Source organism: Podarcis melisellensis (assembly GCF_964234715.1).
Source record: "Podarcis melisellensis genome assembly, chromosome: 1".
NCBI lineage: Eukaryota > Metazoa > Chordata > Lepidosauria > Squamata > Lacertidae > Podarcis > Podarcis melisellensis.
Window position 1 is genome coordinate 116,789,812 of NC_138528.1, and position 22,556 is coordinate 116,812,367.

Genomic DNA, 22,556 nt, shown 5'->3' on the forward strand with positions numbered 1-22,556 from the left:
CTGCCCTACAAAAGTCCTCTGAAGTACAATTCCCGCCAATATTTACCATTATCTAAGGCTTCGGCATTGGGCACTTCGCTTTTATCCGTTTGATGTTGTGAGGAAATGGCGGCGAATTCAATATTTCCTGTATTTAAGATCCCAGCCAGAATTCGGTACACTGAGTGCACTTCCTGCAAACAAGAGGAAGAGGAAGAACTCTTCAGAAGTCAGAAGTCTAAGCGTCAGCAGACTTCAGACTCAACACTTCGAAGCCCACCCACACTCTGCAGATGGAGGATGTAACCGGTGGTGTAGTGTGGGAGGGCCAGAGGGCCAGTGGCCCCGGGTGCAAAATTCTGAGAGGGGTGCAGCCAGGCACCCTGACAGGCTCCCTCAGCATGGATGAATTCCTGCCGCCTTCTGGAGCAAGACAAGTATCTTTGCGGCAGCAGATTGAAAAGTCACTACTTACCTCATCTGTAAACCCTATGATCCTGAAGCAATGCTGAATTGCGTCAAACTGTGTCCCATAGGATTCTTTACTAATAATGTCATGCATCACCCTTCCTGTGTCATTATCAATGTACCTAAATAAAAAAGAGATAAGATTCATTTTTCATTCCTGAAAAGGAAGGTGTTGATACTGGAGGCTGTCTAGAAGTCAAACCCAACAGGTCCTTCTTGGGAACTCTACATTTGTAAGATCATTGGAAATTTGCAGTAAATAAAACACTCTGCACACACTCTCAGATTCATCCTTTGGAGAGCTGAACCACAAAACCGAAACGGGGTTTGGGAGCTGAGCCTTGTGCTCAGATTAAGCCTTGATGAAAGCTTGATTTCAATTAAATTGAACTCAGGAGGTTGTACCCAATGGTATATTTGCACTAGTGAAAAGCACTTCTACTTGTGCAAGGCATGGCAAGGCATGGCACCCAATTTTCACTGACCTCCCTACACCATCAGCTGCAGTCCTCTTGCAACATATTTAAAATTATTCTGGGAGGTCTCTCACTAAATTGTTAGTCAAAAATTTGAAGGAAGAGGGAAAAATGGAGTTAGAACAAAATATTGAGATTGAAGTCCATGAAAAGGTCAAGTATTTAGGGATTTGGTTAACATCAAGAAACATAAACCTATTTAAAAACAATTATGAAAAATTTTGGCTTGAGGTACCTCAAGATACCTGGAGATGCTGGAATTGAACATATGACCTTCTGCATGCAGAATAGGCTTATCCACTGATCTGCAGCCCTTCCCAAAAGGCTGATAGACACACACTTGAAGCAGCAAGCGTCTTGGTGGTTTTCACTGAAAGCAAGGCTACAAACAGCAAGCTGGGGGATAGGCGAAACCTGCTTTCCCTTCCTTTCCTCACAAAACTAGATCGAAAAGTTTTAGCCACTGTCAGGGAACTGACATCGGAGCCAGAGGTGGAGGCAAGGCTCCCAAGCGATGCTGGAGAAGGGCCCAGCAGGGAGAGAGGGAGCTCATCGGCTGGGGAAGGAAATCAGCGTAACACCAGGGATAAAGGGGGGCAGATGGGGGAATCGGCGAGGGGGCTCCAGGACTCCTCGCCGGAGACCAGCGGGGAGAGCACGGGTCCTCCGCTACCCACACCCACCCTGTGCAGAAGACTTCCGCGCAGGGAAAGTAGGCGTAGACTTGGGGTCAAAGAACTTCTTTGCTGGAAGAAGTTCAAGAAACGCCCACTGACGGATTCTGCTAGCGACTGAACAGCCACAAAGTGAAGGGCTGTCCAGCCAGAAAAGGTTTAACCAGGCTACCTAGCCAGGAGTGGCGGCAACTTACGCACGAGCAACCCCATATAACCATTACAGCCACTAATAACATTGTTGAAAACTGCTTTTCTTACTCCCATATATGTGAATGACTCTTTCACTACGGTGAAGAGAAAAGCACTGCATCTGGGGTGAAATGAAAACCTATCTTCCTCTTCTGACACTGCGTAGCCTCACGGGGATTCAACATAACCCTATGTGCAAACACACACACACACACACACACAGAGAGAGAGAGAGAGAGAGAGAGAGAGAGAGAGAGAGAGAGAGAGATTATCTCCTCTCTGCCTATCCTATAATGTTCAGCAAACTGGCCACTGTAGTTGTCCAAAGAGTTGCCATGATGCTGTTATTTTGAAATGGGTATTTCTAGACCATAAAACCAGACAAGTTCATAAAGTTAATGAAGAAAACAACAACAACAACACACACTTGAAAGTTGACACAATGGAATACGTAAATGCAACTCTGTCCTTATAGGCCAATTACCCAAGTAATAATAATGTACAGATTTAAAAACAATTCATTTGGGTTTATTTGCATAATGTTAACACGTACCATTAATTCTGCAACCAACTATTTTGGAAAACAAAGCAGATGCAATTCAAGAGAGTGAAAAAAAAGCTCTTAGTTTTATTTTTGATTCACATAGTTAAAAGGGTGGGGAATCAATATAGCCCAGCAGCCCAGATCTCGACCTCTTCTACCTGCCGTGAGCAAACTTGACAGGTGGGAAGGACCAGCCACTTGTCAATCATCTGGGGTCACGGCGATTTCAGGTGACTGATGTCAATCACATTTCAAAGGAGGACATTGAAGCACAACCTTATTTGAAGATGCTCTCCAAGTATTAGGCAAAATGGATCCCTTCAGGCGACTATCAGCTGATGGTCATTTAGGGGGAGAAGTCTCTTCAGTTGGGAGAATATTCTTAAAATTGTGGAATTGGAAAGGACCCCATCTAGTCTAACCCCCTGGCCTAACATGACGCTCAAACCCACAATTTTGAGATTTAATCTCTTGCTCTACCGACTTAGTTAACATAATACTGCGCAAGGGAATCCATCAAAAATGGACCACCGAGTGGATTTCAACCCCCATTACAGCATGGACTCTTGTTGCGAAAGCCGTTTAGATCTCTAGAACTTTTAAAAAACATGCGCACATTATGCACAAAGGCATACAACATATATTCATGATACAGGTAAAGGTAAAGGGACCCCTCACCATTAGGTCCAGTCGTGACCGACTCGGAGGTTGCGCGCTCATCTCGCTCTATAGGCCAAGGGAGCCGGCTTCCGGGTCATGTGGCCTTTGTCCAGCAAATTTATCCCCTTGTTTCTATTCTTATTGTCTAATTTTCCAGTGTTATATCTCTAATCTTAAATAACCTTTGGCTCAAATCTTAACACATTGCATATAACTTAAAACTTCCCAATATTTAAAATTTTCTTGAAGTTTAGCTTATCTTCATAATTTACTTCCTCTAGCTCAATGGGGCTTTTCTTCTTCTCCTCCCCTGCACCTCTCCAAATTGGCTCGGGGATGGATGGACCCCAGAACAGTGCATGTGGGAGGGAAGAAGTGGGGGGCTATCTTGCAAGGTAAAATGCTTACACGCTGACAGAACAATTATTAAAGTGCTACAATGGATCCTTCCCTTAATCTGCTTCCTATTGTGAATTTTAAAAACCAATGAAATGCATTTCTCAATACAATTATTTTCAAATGGAAATAATTTGCATCTTTGCTACCTGTAGATCTGATCTTCAGTTAAAGTCCTAGCTCCATTTTCAAACTGAGGAGAACCATCCGGATTTGACTGCTCACTTTTGTCCACCCTAAAACCTTGTTTTAAAAGTAACATGAAATTCAAAATTCTCCTCTCCCTGCTGAAATTGTATTGACTTTTAATTAAACTGTCCCATGAGATGGGATGCAAAGTTAAAACTGAACTTTGAAATCAAGGAGGCGAGGCACTTCCGGAGGCGGCGCGAAACAGCAATGGCGGTCCTCTTCGCGCTGTGAAGAGGGGCTCCGCGGAAAAGGGTCGTCCGATACGGCAAAGCGGAGACCCGTTAAGAAAAACCACAGGTAGAGTGAGCCTGTGGTCGTGGGACTCGGCGGGCACCAAGAGCGACCTCGGAAACGAAGAAGGGACCCCGTAAGGGGCTCCGGAACGTGGAGGGGGTAGCGGTGCTGTGAGTTCATCGCTCTTTCCGCGGGAGTGAAGCCGCGCGGCTGCTGCTGATGAGCGCTGACCTTTCTTCCTTGAACATTCGATTGGAATCAACTTACTCGTGAGTAAGGTTTTTGAGATTTGGGACTCTAAATTTCTGAAATTTGGCTGAAAGCGGGAGACGTTAAAAAGGAAGTCCGTCTTCCGGCTCTGTTTAAACACCAAGCAAAGAGCTATAAATCTGAAGCGCTGAGAGGGACTTTTAAGAAGTTGGAGTACACCTTGCAAATTCGAATTAAAGTGCATGGAAAGTTAAGAAAAGTTGAGAATTTCTTTTTTACAAGAGGATATAGGCAGCAACCTCTTCCTTTCTTTTTTGTGTGGATTACAAAGTTTCAAAACAGCTCTCGGGCTGTCTGGATACAAAAATCATCAGACTGCGGTAACTGTATATAAGACTTTAAAGTTACTTTGGGGCTACTTTTGTGGTTACAAATAAGGAACTGTGCATGCACCACTGTAAAGAACACGTACTCTCTGCTAGTTTAAATGAACTTTTGAAGGTTCTACCCCTTGGTTTTCGGTTTTTCTTTAACTTTTGGAACTTTTTGGAACTTTTAAAGAGGGGAATTTAATGGTGGAAACTTTTCACCTTTTTTTTTTCTCTTAACTTTTGGGGAGCTCCCCCTACTGGATTGTGGAATATATAGTCTCTGGGAACTGCAGGGTTTTTTGTAAAGCTTCTGCCTGGATGTTTACCTTTCGGTTTGTCTTTCCCATGGGATTTACAATTTGACCTTGCTACATGGACAGCTGTGGAATGAGTGGAGCCGCAAAAACAAGAGCTGCCAAAAAAGCAAAACAATCTGAGCTAATACAAACAACCTTGCCGGTGCAGCCTCGCAGATCATCAGTTCCAATAGTTACAGGTCTGCAAGAAGGAGAAATTAAACAGCCAGCTTTTCGGGACATGGCTGCAGGAGGACTAGATCCTGTATCTAAGGAAATTTTGGAACAGCTGGCAGCGTTAAATAAAAAGGCAGATGAGCAGGCCTCTAAGTTTGATCAGGTGACAGCCACAATCAACAAATTGACTGACCAAGTTTCTAAAAATTTAGAGGCCATTGGAAATTTGCAGGCAACAACAGCAGAAAATCGTAAATTAGCCGAAGAAGCAAATTTAAAGGCAGACCAAAATAAAAAGAGGATAGAGGAAGTAAGAGGAGAAGTAAGACCACTGAGCAGACAGCTTAATGAACAGCAAGCCTACCTGTCCATGGCAGAATTGAAAAACCGGGAAAGCAACCTTAGGATTAGGAATATACCAGAACTTGAGAAAGAAGATTTGATCAGCTACCTGACGGCAGAAATATCAAAGTTCTGGGGTATCGCAGAAGACAAGGACTTTAAAATTGTCACCGCCTTCAGGCTGGGAAGAGTAGCAAAGAAGGACAAACCAAGAGATTGCTTGGTCATTTTGAGATCTAAGCAAGAAAAAGATAACATACTCGGCCTTCATTTTAAAAATACATTGGTGATTCAGGGAAGAACTGCAGAAATCTTCAGAGACATTCCGAAACAGCTGTTGGATTTAAGAATTGCATATAAAGACCTCGCAAGCCTACTGAGAAACAACACAATCCCTTATAGGTGGGAATTCCCTCAAGGACTATCCTTCAGCATTAAAGGGAAAAAAGTGAGAATTAGATCAGCAGAAGACCAAGAAAAATTTTTGAACGACTACGGGGAGGACCTTCGGAAAGGAGTAGCAGGTGCCTGGCCACCACCTCCGCCTGGTGCAATACCTCCAGATCTTGACAGCAAGAAAGACACTCCTACTGGCTAACAATTTGATTCAAGATGTCTCTGCAGCTATTTAGTTGGAACATTCATGGTGCAAATTCCCCTGAGAAAAGGAAAAAGATTTTTCACATATTGAGAAAGGAACAATTGGACATCATATGCCTACAAGAAACACATGTGACTAGGCTCCATAGGAGAGTTTTAATTAACAAAAAATTAGGCCAAGAATTTGTTTCCTCAGACAAAGTTAAGAAAAGAGGAGTAGTGATTTATGCAAAAGAGAACCTAGCACCAAAGTTGATATTTAAAGATGAACAAGGAAGAATTTTGGCGATTGAAATCCAAACACAAGGAGAAAAATTTTTGATAGTAGGAGTATATGCACCAAATGAGGGGAAAGCGGAATTTTACAAAAAGCTGCATGAGATAATGTTGGATCATATAGACTACACTAACATCATTTTGATGGGAGATATGAATGGAGTCGTCTCTACACATATGGATAAGTCACAAAACCAAAATTTGACTAAAGATGGCAGACTACCTAAATCTTTTTTTGAACTGACAGACAATATGGACTTGATCGACATTTGGAGGACCAAAAACCCACTAGGTAAAGAAGGGACTTTCTTTTCTGAGGCTCACCTATCATGGACAAGAATTGACCAAATTTGGATAACTAGAGGGCTGGCCCCTAAGACAAAAAAAATAGAGATCTGCCCTAAAACCTGCTCCGACCATAACGCATTGAAAATGGATCTGAGACTTGTGCCAGCTGGATCCTTCAGATGGAGAATGAATGACACTTTGTTCAGAGATCAGGAGATTGTGAAGAAGGCCCAAAAAACGTTGAAGGATTATTTTGAAATCAATATGAATACCCCGGTGGACAAGAGAACAATCTGGGACGCAAGCAAAGCTGTAATGAGGGGGTTTCTGATTCAACAAAATTCTATTAAGAAAAAACTCTGGAATGGGAAAAGAGATAAGATTTTAGAGAAGATACGAGAGGGTGAAAAAAGACTTAGACTTAACCCAAAGTCAAAAGAAGTGTTAAGAGAAATTAAGTTCCATCAAGCACAATATGCCAAATTGATAAACCAAGAAGTAGAATGGAAAATTAAACAAATGAAACAAAGATCTTTTGAATCAGCAAACAAATGTGGAAAATTATTAGCATGGCAGCTGAAAAAGAGACACAAATTGAATTCTATTACCAACTTGGAGGTTGATGGAGAAAGTATTCAGAAACCAGAAGAAATTAGAAAGTGTTTCCAGAGATATTTCAAAAAACTGTTTACTCAAGGTCCACAGGCGGAGGAGGAGATTATTCAATTTTTAAAAAGTAACGGATTGAAAAAATTATCCCAAGATAAACAAACAACCCTGAATTACAGAATAACACAGCAGGAAATAGAAAGTGCCATTCAGAACATGCAATTGGGGAAATCCCCAGGCCCAGATGGACTCACCTCCAAATATTACAAGGTTTTAAAAGATTATTTGATTCAACCATTGGTGGAGGTGTGTAACCAAATTATGGAGGGGAAGGGGGCTCCGGAATCGTGGAAAGAAGCATTCATCACTTTGATACCAAAATTGGAATCTGAAAAGACTCAACTCAAGAATTATCGTCCTATTTCACTCCTGAATGTGGATTACAAAATTTTTGCTGACATTCTGGCAAGTAGATTTAAAAAAGTTCTGAATGAAGTAATTCATAAAGACCAAGCAGGCTTTCTCCCTGGTAGACATCTGTCTGACAACACTAGGAACATTATAGATGTTCTGGAGCTACTACAGACAAATTTGAACACAAGAGCTGTATTAATTTTTATAGATGCAGAGAAGGCCTTTGACAATATATCTTGGAAATTTATGAAGAGAAATTTGGAAGGGATGGGAGTGGGAGGGGCGTTTCAAAATGGTATAGAAGCAATCTATTCAGAGCAAAAAGCTAAACTGATAGTGAATAATGTGGTGACAGAAGAGTTCAGAATTGAAAAAGGAACACGACAGGGGTGCCCCCTATCACCCCTGCTATTTATCTCGGTCCTGGAGGTACTGCTGAACTTGATTAGAAAGGATCGGGAGGTACAAGGAATACAGGTCGGAGGTAAACAATACAAGTTGAAGGCCTTTGCAGATGATTTGGTTTTAACACTACAGGAGCCAGAATCTAGTACTAAAAGAGCTTTAGAATTAATTTATGAGTTTGGTCAGGTGGCAGGATTCAAGTTGAACAAACAAAAAACAAAGGTTTTGGCGAAAAATCTGACTTCTTTAGAAATAGATGAGTTTCAGAAAGAAACGGAGTTAAATGTGGCTAAAAAAGTGAAATACCTGGGGGTGAATTTGACCGGGAAAAATTTGAACTTATTCAAAGATAATTATGAAAAATGCTGGATTGAAATTAAAAAGGATTTAGAAATCTGGTCAAGACTAAAACTTACCTTGTCGGGAAGAATTGCAGCTGTAAAGATGAATGTATTGCCAAAGATGTTATTCTTGTTTCAAACCCTGCAGATCGTGGATAGAGTGGAATGTTTTGGAAAGTGGCAGAGGGACATTACGAAATTTGTCTGGCAGGGCAAAAGGCCCCGGATAAAACTTAAAATACTAACAGATGCTAAAGAAAGAGGGGGGTTTGCCCTGCCGGACTTAAGGTTATACTATGAGGCAGCATCCTTCTGCTGGCTGAAGGATTGGTTTCTACTAGAAAACACTGATGTCCTAGATCTGGAAGGGTTTAACAATGCTTTTGGATGGCATGCATATTTGTGGTACGACAAGGTAAAGGTACATAAATTGTTCAAGAGCCATATTGTCAGGAAAGTTTTGTTTAATGTCTGGACTAGATACAAGGACTTATTTGAAAATAAGACACCGAGGTGGTTGGCACCAACGGAGGCGAAGACCACCAAAGTACTTAACATGGAGAGTGGTTGGGCTAAATATTGTGAGATAATAGAAAAAGTTGGAGATAATTGGAAGCTGCAGAGTTTAGAAAAAATAAAGGACAAGGTGCGAGACTGGTTTCTCTATGCCCAAATTCAAGAGATGTTTAAAAAAGATAAAAAGATTGGTTTCCAGGTGGAAAAATCAAAATTAGAGACAGAACTACTTGAACCTAAGACGAAAGTGCTCTCAAGAATGTATAACTTGCTGCTTAAATGGAATACACAAGATGAGTTAGTTAAATCAGCTATGATTAAATGGGCTCAAGACATTGGTTACAACATCATGTTTGAAGACTGGGAAAGGTTATGGAACACCGATATGAAATTCACGGCATGTAGTGCCTTGAAAGAAAACATTATGAAAATGATATATAGGTGGTACATGACCCCAGTCAAACTTGCAAAGATTTACCATTTGTCTGATAAAAGGTGTTGGAAGTGTAAGGAAGCTGAAGGAACGTTCTTTCACCTCTGGTGGACATGCCCGAAGGTGAAGGCATTCTGGGAAATGGTTTATAATGAGTTGAAAAAGGTATTTAAGTATACCTTTACTAAGAAACCAGAGGCCTTTCTCCTGGGCATTGTGGGCCAGAGAGTGACAAAGAAGGATAGAACTTTCTTTTTATATGCAACTACAGCAGCAAGAATTCTATTGGCTAAATATTGGAAGGTACAGGAGCTACCCACGCTGGAAGAGTGGCATACGCAGCTGATGGACTATATGGAACTGGCCGAAATGACTGGCAGAATCCGAGACCTGGGAGAAGAGGCAGTGGAAGAGGACTGGAAAAAATTTAAGGACTATTTACAAAAACATTATAAGTTATGTGAATGTTGAGAATTTGTTAAGTTTTTAGACAACAAGCTTCAGATTTCAAATTTTTGATATTGCTGAATTTAAGTTCTGATGATGAAATGACTAAAGTCTAGGGTAAAGTTTCTATATTGAGGACTGTTGGAATTGTGAACTAACAATATTTCCCCTAAACCTAATATACAATTGAGGAAAGTACAAAACACAGGAAACAAGGTATTAATTTGCTGTAACTTTATTTTATTGAAAAAGATGCAGGGGATGGAAGATGTGGGGAAGTCCAGTAGATCATGAAAAATTGTTTTGTAAAGTAAGATCTCTTTTTTGCTTATAACCTTTTTCCTTTTCTTTCTGTAAAACTGCCTTTGTTGAATAACTGACGATGTATCTGACCTTGGAAAAAAGCAAATAAAAACATTATTATAAAAAAAAAAAATGAAATCAAGGAGGCGAGAGTGGCTGCATTCCTAACCCCACTTACTTGAGAGTAATAATAATAATAATAATAATAATAATAATAATAATAATATATATTCACATGTCATCCATCTGACTGGGTTGCCACAACCACTCTGCGCAGCTTCCAACAAATGATGTATGGAAGTGAGAGCTGGACCATAAAGAAGGCTGATCGCCGAAGAATTAATGCTTTTGAATTATGGTGCTGGAGGAGACTCTTGAGAGTCCCATGGACTGCAAGAAGATCAAACCTATCCATTCAGAAAGAAATCAGCCCTGAGTGCTCACTGGAAGGACAGATCCTGAAGCTGAGGCTCCAATACTTTGGCCACCTCATGAGAAGAGAAGACTCCCTAGAAAAGACCCTGATGTTGGAAAAGATGGAGGGCACAAGGAGAAGGGGACGACAAAGGACGAGATGGTTGGACAGTGTTCCCGAATCTACCAGCATGAGTTTGACCAAACTGCGGGAGGCAGTGGAAGACAGGAGTGCCTGACGTGCTCTGGTCCATGGGGTCACTGCAGTTCAACAGAAAATAACAAAGTGAACTGAGGCATGTTTGTACATCATTGTTTACAGGTCTATGCCTGGCACTTGGACAGAATTGCAAGGCCCCACCTTTACCTGTCCTGTACCTCATATATTCCCCATGATGTCAGGTGTAGAGCAGGTGGGCATGGCTTAGCCAAAACAGCATCGCAGGTCAAATTCCCATCTTATCTATCCACTTTTACACATGAGAGGCTGACAAAGGTTCCTTAAGGGTTGGGGAAGGGTTAATGAATATTCTAACTCAAGCATCAAGCTGGAAGCAACAGCTAATCAATAGCTAATTACAACTGGTATTAAAATCAAATTAGTAATGGGTTACCTGGGAGGCTTTTTCTCAGGCAGCTTATATTCAAAGAGTTTTTTCTGGTGATAAAGGCCAGCATATATATAATAAAATATGTGGAAGTTTTTCTCCCCTCTGTTAAAGAGAAAGAAAAGAAGTTACTTTGATGGCTTATATAGTAACGTATTAAATATGTCATACCTCTATACCCAACACTTTTATTATATGTGCAAACATATACCTACATCCATTGTGCATATGCCTATTCTCACAACAGCACTGTTTCTCTTGAGAGGTAAAGTTAAAGGTAAAGGGAACCCGACCATTAGGTCCAGTCGTGGCCGACTCTGGGGTTGTGGCGCTCATCTCACTTTAATGGCTGAGCGAGCCGGTGTGCAGCTTCCGGGTCATGTGGCCAGCATGACGAAGCCGCTTCTGGTGAACCAGAGCAGTGCATGGAAACACAGTTTACCTTCCCACTGGAGCAGTACCTATTTATCTACTTGTACTATGATGTGCTTTCGAACTGCTAGGTTGGCAGGAGCAGGGACTGAGCAACAGGAGCTCACCCCATCGTGGGGATTCGAACCGCTGACCTTCTGATCAACAAGTCCTAGGCTCTGTGGATTAACCCATAGCGCCACCCGCATCCTCTCTCTTGAGAGAGCATTCCACAAATAGGAGGGCACCTGTGAAAAGTTCTTTTCATGTTGCTATTTTCTGCACCTCCCTCAGATGAGGAACATGGAGAATTGCCTCTGATGCAGACTATAGGATCTGGGCTGGTTTATGTAGAAAGATGTGGCACTTGAGATATCGGGGTCCTGAGTAGCATAATGTGTTATAGGCTGAAACCAGCACTTTTAATTCAGTCAGGAAACTAATTAGCAGATGGTGCAGTCGGGCCTGTTCTGGAGGCTAGGCGATCGTTATCTGATGTAAGGTTTTATCAGAAAGCCTAAAAAGTTTTACCGCTTAGCCCACAGGATAGCATCTATTACTTTGTTTCAACTACAGACTTATTATACTTCTACGGACTTTCAAAGATTGACAGGCATGTGTTCACTTGATTTCAAATATATTAGAGAATTTACAAGTGTACACATTTTGATTTTGTTGTACTAAATTATGTATATTATGCAACAAGAATTGCAGTGCTATCTAGTATACTGGTCATCGTGTTGCTTGTGTTGTTTGTTGTGTTAAGTTTGCAACACAGGGGTTTGTTATTCTGCACCGGTGAGCAACCTGGCTGTGTATACAGTGGTACCTCGGGTTAAGAACTTAATTCGTTCTGGAGGTCCATTCTTAACCTGAAACTGTTCTTAACCTGAGGTACCACTTTAGCTAATGGGGCCTCCTGCTGCTGCGGCGCCGCCAGAGCACGATTTCTGTTCTCATCCTAAAGCAAAGTTCTTAACCCGAGGTAATATTTCTGGGTTAGCAGAGTCTGTAACCTGAAGCATATGTAACCAGAAGCGTATGTAACCCGAGGTACCACTGTACCGTACTTTTCCGTGTATAAGACTAGGCTTTTTTATTCTAAAATAAGGTTAGAAATGGGGGGGGAGGGGCTCTTATACACGGAAAAATACGGTATGCTTGATCTGTGATAATGCCTCTTGCTTGGAAGAAATTGCATTGAAAATATTGCCCTATGTGTGTGTATTTTCTAGGAAAGTAAAATTGCTTCTAGCTGAGGGGCGGGTGGGAGCGAAATATTCAAATTTATACCTACACAGCTTGTTTTATAACTCTGGATTTTTCCAGTAGATATTCGGAAATCTTTGCTCCCATGACGGCTCCTGTTGGTGTAAACATCATTTCCAGGTATTTCCCAAAACGGCTGGAGTTGTCATTGATGGCAGTGCAGGCATTTCCAAAGGCTTCAACCAGGGGGTTCACCTGGAGAATCTTCTCCCGCAAAGCACGATTGCTAGCCTTCACAGACGGGAACAGGTTACAAGGGATTCCCCAGCTGTTTTCTTAAAACATGAAGATCTCTTTACCCCAAAGACGTATAATCATAGCTGTCAACTTACAGATTTGGAAATAAGGGACCAGCAGCCTCAAAAATAAGGGATCAGGAAGCAAAATAAGGGATTTTAGTCAACCAGCAGCTAAATGAAGCCTCAAGCGGTGTTTCCCACAACACAGCAACCCGGCAAAGGGGATGCAGCAAGGAAAACCACCGTCACTTCTCCGCTGGGAAGCGCTGAGCAAAGGCGAGTCCCCAGGCAACACAGCCAATTTGATCGGCACAAAGCATGCAAGCTCCACCCCCCAGTCGTTCTTAGACTCCTTATTGGGTGAGCAACGCAGCCAAGCAACACAGTTGGAGCCTCCCTCCTCCCTGGCTGGCAGGGAGGGAGGGAGAGGAGCTGCTTCCTTTCAAACCCAGGAAATTTAAGGGACATCATCAATAAGGGAGAGAAGTGGGACATTTGGCTGGGATAAGGGACTTTCCCGCCAAATAAGGGACGGTTGACAGCTATGCCTACAATCCACAGGTTTTGTATGACATTGCCAATAATCCTTAAGATGCACCCCTCAAGTCACCTGTGTTGTTTGCAACCCTATCAAATCTTGCTTTTCCCGGCCAGACCATTACCACACCTACTTTTGCAATCAGGCAGGATCTATAAGTGGAACTGCATGAAAGGAACGTTTGCATCTAATGCTAAACTGTGGCTAAGCATTATGCGATCAAATCTAATAGAGGACCAGGATCACACACTTCCCTCCTGCTCCCCCCAGCATAGCGGTGAGGAGGACTTCTGAATCTTTCACTCCCGTTTTTGACTAATCGCTTTGCAGCTTAGTGTGACATCAAAGCCCAGGCAAACTGCAGTTAATGTTAACGGTGAGGGACTAAAACAAGCCGACTTCAAACTGTGGCCAATTGAAAACAGAAGCAGACATTTCCAATCGTCTCCTTGCAGCCATGCTGGAGGAGACGATGGGAAGGGGAGCATGATTTTAGCGCTGTGGACAAATGCAGGCAGTACTTTGCACTGCTGACAGACATTCATGCTACCATGGCAGTCAATAGATACCTTTCCCAAGAAGGTCAAATGCTGCACAATGAGATGGGCACTTTCGGTCTTCCCAGCACCGCTCTCTCCGCTGATGATAATGCACTGACACACAAAACAGAGGTAAATATGCATCACTTACCGCTCCAGTGGTTAATCTCCCCAGACATGCACCTTAACAGACCATTGAGACAGCAGAGCATCTTCAATTTGGCTGCCTTTGAAGAGGTCAACCAGTCATGCTCAACTTGATTTTAAAATATTGCATCACCATCATCATCATCATATATTATTTATACCCCGTCCATCTGTCTGGGTTTCCCCAGCCACTCTGGGTGGCTTCCAACAAAATATTAAAATACAATGGTCTGTCAAACATTAAAAGCTTCTCTAAACAGGGCTGCCTTCATTTGTCTTCTAAAAGTCTGGTAGTTGTTTTTCTCTTTGACATCTGGTGGGAGGGTGTTCCACAGGGCGGGTGCCACTACCGAGAAGGCCCTCTGCCTGGTTCCCTGTAACTTGGCTTCTTGCAGGGAGGGAACCGCCATAAGGCCCTCGGCATTGGACCTCAGTGTCCGGGCAGAACGATGGGGGTGGAGACACTCATTCAGGTATACTGGACCTCTCTTGCTTCTTGCACAATGATAGGCATTGGGTTAAATAACAATAAAATCAGTGGGAAAAGCCGAAAGTATAGTCAGTTTAAAAGCACATATGATACCAAATGCACCTGCCACTATGTAATGCTACAACGTCATGTTATAGCATTATATTCCTCAACCATGAAGAATGTTGTCAATTAGCGTGATTAATGTGTGAAATATCAGGATTGGGAACATTTCAAGATGAACAATCATCATCTCTTGACCTGAACAGTCCTTCTGTCTTTGAATCTAACCTAGTATCCACCAAAGGTTTGACACTACATCATCCATGACCATTGGCCTTGCTGGCCAGAGCTGTTGGGATTTATAGTCCAAAACACCTGGAAGAAACAAGGTTGGGGGTATAGAGAAGCCCCTTTACATTACCTGCAAAAAAAATTTACATTACCTGCAAAAAAATTACCTGCAAAAAACAGAACCTTTCAGGTACTGGGTCTGATCATTCCAGGTCAAGAGTTGGCAAGTGAGCCAAGCAAACATAGAACTGTGAAGCTGGAATGGACCACATGAGATACTGTTGCTGGTCATCTCATTCAAATTGATAAAGATGGATGTGCCAAGTCAACAAGGCTAGGATCAGATTGCCCTGAAATCAACCTTTGTCAGATAGCTGCTATGGACTACCATATTTATACAGCTTGTTCCCTTTGCTGCAACTTGAGCTAGGTAGGGTTGAGTCATGGAAGTCAAGCTTCCATGAGATACATGAAAGTTTAAGGATCAAACCATTAAGTGCAGCTAGGGGGTGCATGTTGAATCTTGACAGGAATGCTGTTCTACAGAGCAGGGGCAGCCACACTGAAGACCCTGTTCCAAATTACAAGGGTGGTGGTCAGATCTCTTTGGAACTTGCAGGAGAAGTTTTCTGGCAAACATTGGTGTGACTACTTAGGTAAGTAAGAAAGAAAGCAGTCTCTCAAAATTTGGACTTTTTGAAAGACATCCTGGGAATCCATTGAAGGGCACAGTATAAACCAAATATATATTTAAGTTTCGTTTGTTTGTTTTGAATTTATATACTGCCCTATACCAGGAGGTCTCAGGGCAGTTCACAGAAAAGATCCCAATATATAAAATTAGAATAAAAGAATAACCCAATAATAGCCGCACAAAAAGAGCCACATTTTAAAAGGGTATAGGATGTCAATCAGGTCAACCAAAGGCCTGGTTAAAAATGAAATTTTTTGTCTGGCGCCTAAAGCTGTATAATGAAGGCGCCAGGCGAACTTCTCTGGGGAGAGCATTCCACAGACAGAGAGCCACTGCAGAGAAGGCCCTGTTCTCATGTTGCCTCCCTCCGGACCTCTGAAGGAGGAGGCACACGAAGGAGGGCCTCAGAAGATGATCTCAGGGTTCGGGTAGCTTCATATGGAAAGAGGCAGTCCTTGAGATATCGCGGTCCTGAGCCGTTTAAGGCTTTATAGCTTAAAACCAGCACTTTGAACTTGGTATTAGGGTGGTGGAAGGAGGGAGCCAAATGGCTGGTGGTTGTTTCTGGCAGCAGCCATACATTTGCTGTAGTATCTTACTTGGCTCTCCTGGAGCATCTCAGAAGAACAACCATCCCCATTCTTTGGCTGTGCTGCTTTTGAAAAAGTTGGTCCTCCTAAATGATCACTGCAACTAATGCATTCTGAAATCCTCACATACTGTAAATTTTAACTCTTTCTCCATTCAGGCTTCAAACTGGGTACACTACTGTTTTTAAAGTGCCATATCCCTGTATTTATTTTCTGGGGGTTCTTTAAAATGCGTATCTAAAAATATACCGACTCGGGATTATTGTACAATCCTGCGGCAAACCATGCCAAGGAGAAAACTGACAAATTAAAAGGGCTGCCTTTTGTTAGAGCCAGCAGCCATCTCTGCGTGCCATAGTTCATGTGGAAAAAGTCTTGCAAGATTGCAATCTTTGGGATATAAAGACTCCTGTTTCTGCAGCACTCGACTGCATTTTCATTAAAATCATTGCCATATAATTGGATTTGTGTCCTCATTACAGTTATATTAGAAGTATCCCTATTGTGTTTTTACCATGAAAATGAGTGATCACAGAGTTAATGACTCTTACTTTCTTTGACTTATAGCCACAAGAGTCTGGTACTTCCTAGTCTTCTCCCAAAGTCCACCAACGCACATCTGACCTAAAGGGAGGCATAAATTGCTCTCTTGGCAGCATGCAAATTAATTATTACATGCCCTGCTGGTTGAAACCCTGAGTCAGATTAGAAGCCTGCTTACAACACAGACTTAAACTAGGGAAATTAATTAGTCGTTCCCTTTCCTGAAAGAACTCAGGGAACTATAGTTCTTTTCATCCACCCTAGTCTACCTGCCTGACCCAGGTCTGCATCAACACACCCTTAAGTGTTCTAAATTGTTTTTAACAAGCTGTGTCATGGGTGGGGGCATTCACTAGTGCACTGCAGGGCCAGCAGCAGATAGCTTCTTGCCCCAATACAAGGAACATTAAACATAATCCCATGAGTTGCTGTGTATGAATAATCTGACCCACAAAATGTTACCTGTGGGGATAATGAAGCTGAATTTAAAATCTCTTGATTTTGACTCCAGATTTTTCCCCAACTGCAACCTCTAAGATAAAGGTAAAGGGGCCCCTGACCATTAGATCCAGTCATGACTGACTCTGGGGTTGCGGTGCTCATCTAGCTTTATTGGCCGAGCGAGCCAGCGTACAGCTTCCGGGTCATGTGGCCAGCATGACTAAGCCGCTTCTGGCAAACCACAGCAGCGCACGGAAACGCCGTTTACCTTCCTGCCAGAGTGGTACCTATTTATCTACTTGCACTTTGACGTGCTTTCAAACTGCTAGGTTGGCAGGAGCAGGGACCGAGCAACAGGAGCTCACCCCGTTGCGGGGATTCAAACCGTCAAACTTCTGATTGGCAAGTCCTAGGCTCTGTGGTTTAACCCACAGCAACACTCACGTCCCGTCCTCTAGGATACACGTTTTCAATCTTGTATTTGTCAGGTTCAAATTCAAAATCATAGGTATACACTTCAAAGCCATGATGTTTGGAGCAGTGCTGGGATCTTCAGGGTTCTATTTTAGCCGTGTGAAACTTCAGAAAGCTCCACACAGAAAGTTTGACGTGAACTAAAAATTCAACATGCTCTTGCATTGTGTAGACCAAGGGTTCCCAAACTGTGGTCCACGAGCTTTGTTCAGGTGGTCTGCAGTGTCTGTGAAGAAGACTTACCATCCGAATACAATAAAATACAATATAAAGAATAAAAGAAGCAATAAAATACAATTAAAAATCACACAGAATCAGGCACAGTATATTGCAATTGCTACAGCAGGTGGGGGTAAAAGAATTAAGACCCTCAGCAATTTTCAAGTGGTCTGTGGGAGAAAGCAGGTGGGAAACACTGGTATAGACAACAGCATTAAAAAAAATATTTATGCATTTAAAACATTTCCCTACCTGGTCTTTGTTGAAAGTTATCATGCCTTGATAAGCGGCGTCTGCAGAGGCAAATATATGGGGTGGGTTTGAGGAGCGCTTCACGCCGTGGTAAAGCTTGGAGAACTAAACGAAAAAATAGAGGTGTCAAAGCACAACATGTGTGCCATGTCATAAGAAGCCCCACCCACCAGTTAAAAAATAAATGAACAAAAACTTCCCACCCCACTCCCATGTGCTGCTTGCATTTTTCAGTGGGATCGCCGAGTCTGCTATATAAAGGTCAGATTATTTGTCCATCTGGCCTAGTCAGGTGACCCATCACCTGATTCTTTTTAAGTGGAGAAACCAGAGATTGAAACTTCTGCATGCAACCCATGTGCTGTTCTACTGAGCTACAGTGTCTCAGTTTTAACATGACTCCCAACACTTCACCGTATAATGAAACAAAGGGCCTGAGGGCAAACAGATTACAGTCGTACCCTGGTTCTTGAATGGAATCCGTTCCGAAAGTCTGGTCAACTTCCAAAAATGTTCAAAAACCAAGGCGCGGCTTCCGATTGGCTGCAGCGCACGGAAACGCCGTTTACCTTCCCGCTGGAGTGGTACCTATTTATCTACTTGACTTTGATGTGCTTTCGAACTGCTAGGTTGGCAGGAGCAGGGACCGAGCAACGGGAGCTCACCCTGTTGTGGGGATTCAAACTGCTGACCTTCTGATCGGCAAGTCCTAGGCTCTGTGGTTTAACCCACAGCGCCACCTGCGTCCCTAGCCAAAAGTAGTAGTGGAAGCAAATTCTGCTTGTGCAAGAATCCCTCCTGCCCAGATCCCTCCTGTCCATCGCAGCCTCCCATGTCTCCGCACCCTGTCCCTTCAAACTGCTCTTGAGAAGTGAGGGAACATCTGGAAAGAGAATGGGACAAGGCACAGATGGGTGCAGAAGGGGAGAGGGGTGTGCCTTGGCTCCCATTAGCAGTTCTTTCCACCATCACAAAGCTCCCACCCTGGATACATTCCCAAGATTCTCTTACCTGCGGAGAATATATGCTGAGATTCTGGAAGGGGTTTAAGGCTATTAAGATATCCCCAACGTAAGTATAAATTTGTAAGTCTGCATAGCGCTTCTGCAACTGATGGATAATTGTCTCCTGAAAACATGGGAAGTTTTACAGTTAAGCAGTATTTTGCAGACAGGAAACTCATCACAAGTACATCAACTGCAAGAAGCAATAAGCGAAAATCTCAAATGTTATTTGTCACTTATGTCAAATATTGACTTTGCCGTATCAAACCATTTTTTCCAAGGCTCATATCTCTCTCCGAGATAAATCTATAACGGTAGGCCACATTAAAAGCAATAAACCTATCTATTACATTTCAATCATTGTTTGGGTCAGAGAAATAAACTGTACCACACCGGGAATGGAAAGAGACAACAAAAATATATTTACCGTAACTTCCTGATTTATTTATTTAAAAAAATCCACACAATAACATAACAATCAGCTGAATTTCTTGCTATAAGCACAAAATGTACAATGATTTTGCTTACAATTGAGGCATTTTACCTAAGGCTCAAAGTGAAGCCCTTTTACGTGCAATTAATTTCAATTGCCCACTGAAATCAATTGCCACATAAAATGCACTTAGCGCTGGTACGGCTGAGTCCCTGTTTTCTTCTCAACTAAAATAATAAAAATAGTAAAACTAGACAGAGCTAACAAATCTAATTTTCTACCTTTATGCATGTGTGCCAATTTTTATTAGCTGTAGGACCCTGACCACACTTTGATAAAAGGATCACAAACTATGAAAATAAAGTCAGCCCATAAAGTTTTATTGTGTCAAAGCAAACGAATACTTCTCTGATATGAAAATACAGGTTCACGTTCCACATACAGTGGAACCTTGGTTTTTGAACATAATCCATTCCAGGAGACCGTTTGACTTCTGCAACATTTGAAAACCGAGGCACAAAGGGCTGTCAGCAACTTCAGTTGAGAAAACTGAAAAACACACAGCAGAAGCCGTTCGACTTCTGAGGCGTGTTTGAAAACGGAAGCATTTACTTCCGGGTTTTCGGCGTTCGGGTTCCGAAACATTCGTCAACAGAGACATTCAAGAACCAAGGTTCCACTGTATATACTGACAGCACCTAGCCCTATTTTTGTTACATGTGTGTCAGGCGGGGCAGTGTGGGTTTTGAATCACTGCCTGGGTGCAGTGGGGAGCAGGATAGAGACCAACAAACTGAAGCTGAACGCTGAGAAGACTTAGGCCCCTTACGTGGGTCTAATTTTGGAAGGGGTTGCACCGCCTCTCAAAAAGCAGGTACAGTGGTACCTCGGGTTAAGAACTTAATTTGTTCTGGAGGTCTGTTCTTAACCTGAAACTGTTCTTAACCCGAGGTACCACTTTAGCTAATGGGGCCTCCTGCTGCCGCCGCACGATTCTTGTTCTCATCCTGAGGCAAAGTTCTTAACCTGAGGCACTATTTCTGGGTTAGCGGAGTCTGTAACCTGAAGCGTATGTAACCTGAAGCGTATGTAACCCGAGGTACCACTGTACACAGTCTGGCAGTCTTCTGGATCCATCATTTCCACTGGGGACCCATGTGCAAGGGCAGATTATCCCTGGTGTAACAGGAGCAATTGCGCCAAGGGACACACCTACACGGGGCCCCAGAGATTTATTTATTCAACAGCAAGTCTCTAGTGCTTCTGGAAGGCAGGTTAGGAATCAAAATGTGCAACCTGACCAGGATTTTTATCTGGGGGCAAGAGGCATAGGAGCCAATTCCTAAGGGCCGAAGTGACCTCAACCTCGACCAACAGCGTATTTGAGAAGCAGCCCCCCCCCCAGTTGATGGGCACTGCCATTCAAATGGTGTGCATGCATCATGTCATGTGATCAAATATGTGGGGCGGGGCTTATCTGCCCCACCTATTTTATTCAACTTGGCACCCCTAGAATGGTAGTAGGGGAAGAAAGAAAGAAAGAAAGAAAGAAAGAAAGAAAGAAAGAAAGAAAGAAAGAAAGAAAGAAAGATCCATACACATGTGGAATGTGGGTGACACTGTAGTCTAAACCACTGAGCCTCTTGGGCTTGCCAATCGGAAGGTCAGCGGTTCGAATCCCCGCAATGGGGTGAGCTCCCATTGCTCTGTCCCAGCTCCTGCCAACCTAGCAGTTTGAAAGCATGTCAGAGTAGATAAATAGGTACCGCTGCAGCGGAAAGGTAAACGGTGTTTCCGTGCACTCTGGTTTCCTTTACTGTGTTCCTTTGTGCCAGAAGCGGTTTAGTCATGCTGGCTACATGATCCAGAAATCTGTCTGTGGACAAACACTGGCTCCCTCAGCCTGAAAGCGAGATGAATGCCGCAACTTCATAGTCGCCTTTGACTGGATTTAACCATCCAGGGGTCACTTACCATACATACATACATACATACATACATACGTACATACATACATAAAAAGATAAAGGGACTCCTGACCATTAGGTCCAGTCATGGCCGACTCTGGGGTTGCAGCGCTCATCTCGCTTTACTGGCCGAGGGAGCCGGCATACAGCTTCCGGGTCATGTGGCCAGCATGACTAAGCCGCTTCTGGCGAACCAGAGCAGCACACGGAAATGCCGTTTACCTTCCCGCCAGAGCGGTACCTATTTATCTACTTGCACTTTGACATAGGTAGGTAGGCAGGAGCAGGGACTGAGCAACGGGAGTTCACCCCGTCGCGGAGATTCGAACCGCCGACCTTCTGATCGGCAAGTCCTAGGCTCAGTGGTTTAACCCACAGCGCCACCCACGTCCCACCATCACCAGTTTGCTTGTATGTACATACATACAAGCAAACTGGTGATTGCTTGCTTCATTGTGTTCCGCTGCTTTGGGCAAGACAAATGTGCACATAAAGAAGATCTAGCTAAGCTCTTCCCTGCTGCCTGTTTATGCTACACTGCCCCAGTGCCCCCACCTTGTGGTCTTCCATGGAAAGGGTTGATCAGGTCTACAACATGCTTAGCAGTGCTGTAGCTCAAGCACTCCTTGGCCATTTCGCTTGGGCCCAACAAATCATACAGTTCAAAGCCAGCTAGTGGGTGATCCGTCTATCACACTCCAGAATCACCAAGAAGCGGCACCAGTACTGGGTCTGTGCAAACAAAAGCCAGCTCCTTTTTCAACAGCTTTTGCTCAGTTTTATGAGACAAAGTAAACAGGCTGAAAGAGATGGATATGGGCAACAGGAAGTTGGAATATTTCAGGGCGGAGAAAGATGGAAGAAAATGGATCATTCAAGGAGTGGTGGTTAGATCTCTCTGCCTCTTTCCCTGTCCGATAAATTGCCATGCATTTGTAAGTGTGAAAGATCACTGGAGCTACAAGAACCAAGTTTATGTAAGTGGGAAGAGATGTGCATGGTTTGACTAAAGTTGCTATGTTTATAATAGTGATATACTTTTAATGCATAAGCCCCAATTGAGAAGTAGTTCTGAAATATACACCCTCTTTAATCTTGATGTTTGGAGCTGAGCTTCTCATTGCAGCAAGCACAAATAATAATGTAACCTACTGCCATCCATCATCTG

General features: G+C 43.0%; 1 protein-coding gene across 1 annotated transcript in view; it reads right to left on the minus strand.

The window, feature by feature from the left end:
* MYO3B (myosin IIIB) overlaps positions 1-22,556 on the minus strand; it is a 288,566-nt gene that overhangs the window by 143,064 nt on the left and 122,946 nt on the right. Inside the window, exons 12-18 of the mRNA XM_081899516.1 lie at positions 18,996-19,112; positions 17,985-18,089; positions 13,892-13,975; positions 12,574-12,776; positions 10,872-10,970; positions 455-569; positions 47-173 (exon numbers count right to left, since the gene is read on the minus strand). Coding sequence (XP_081755642.1) covers positions 47-173; positions 455-569; positions 10,872-10,970; positions 12,574-12,776; positions 13,892-13,975; positions 17,985-18,089; positions 18,996-19,112 — 850 coding nt within the window. The remainder of the gene's footprint in view (positions 1-46; positions 174-454; positions 570-10,871; positions 10,971-12,573; positions 12,777-13,891; positions 13,976-17,984; positions 18,090-18,995; positions 19,113-22,556) is intronic.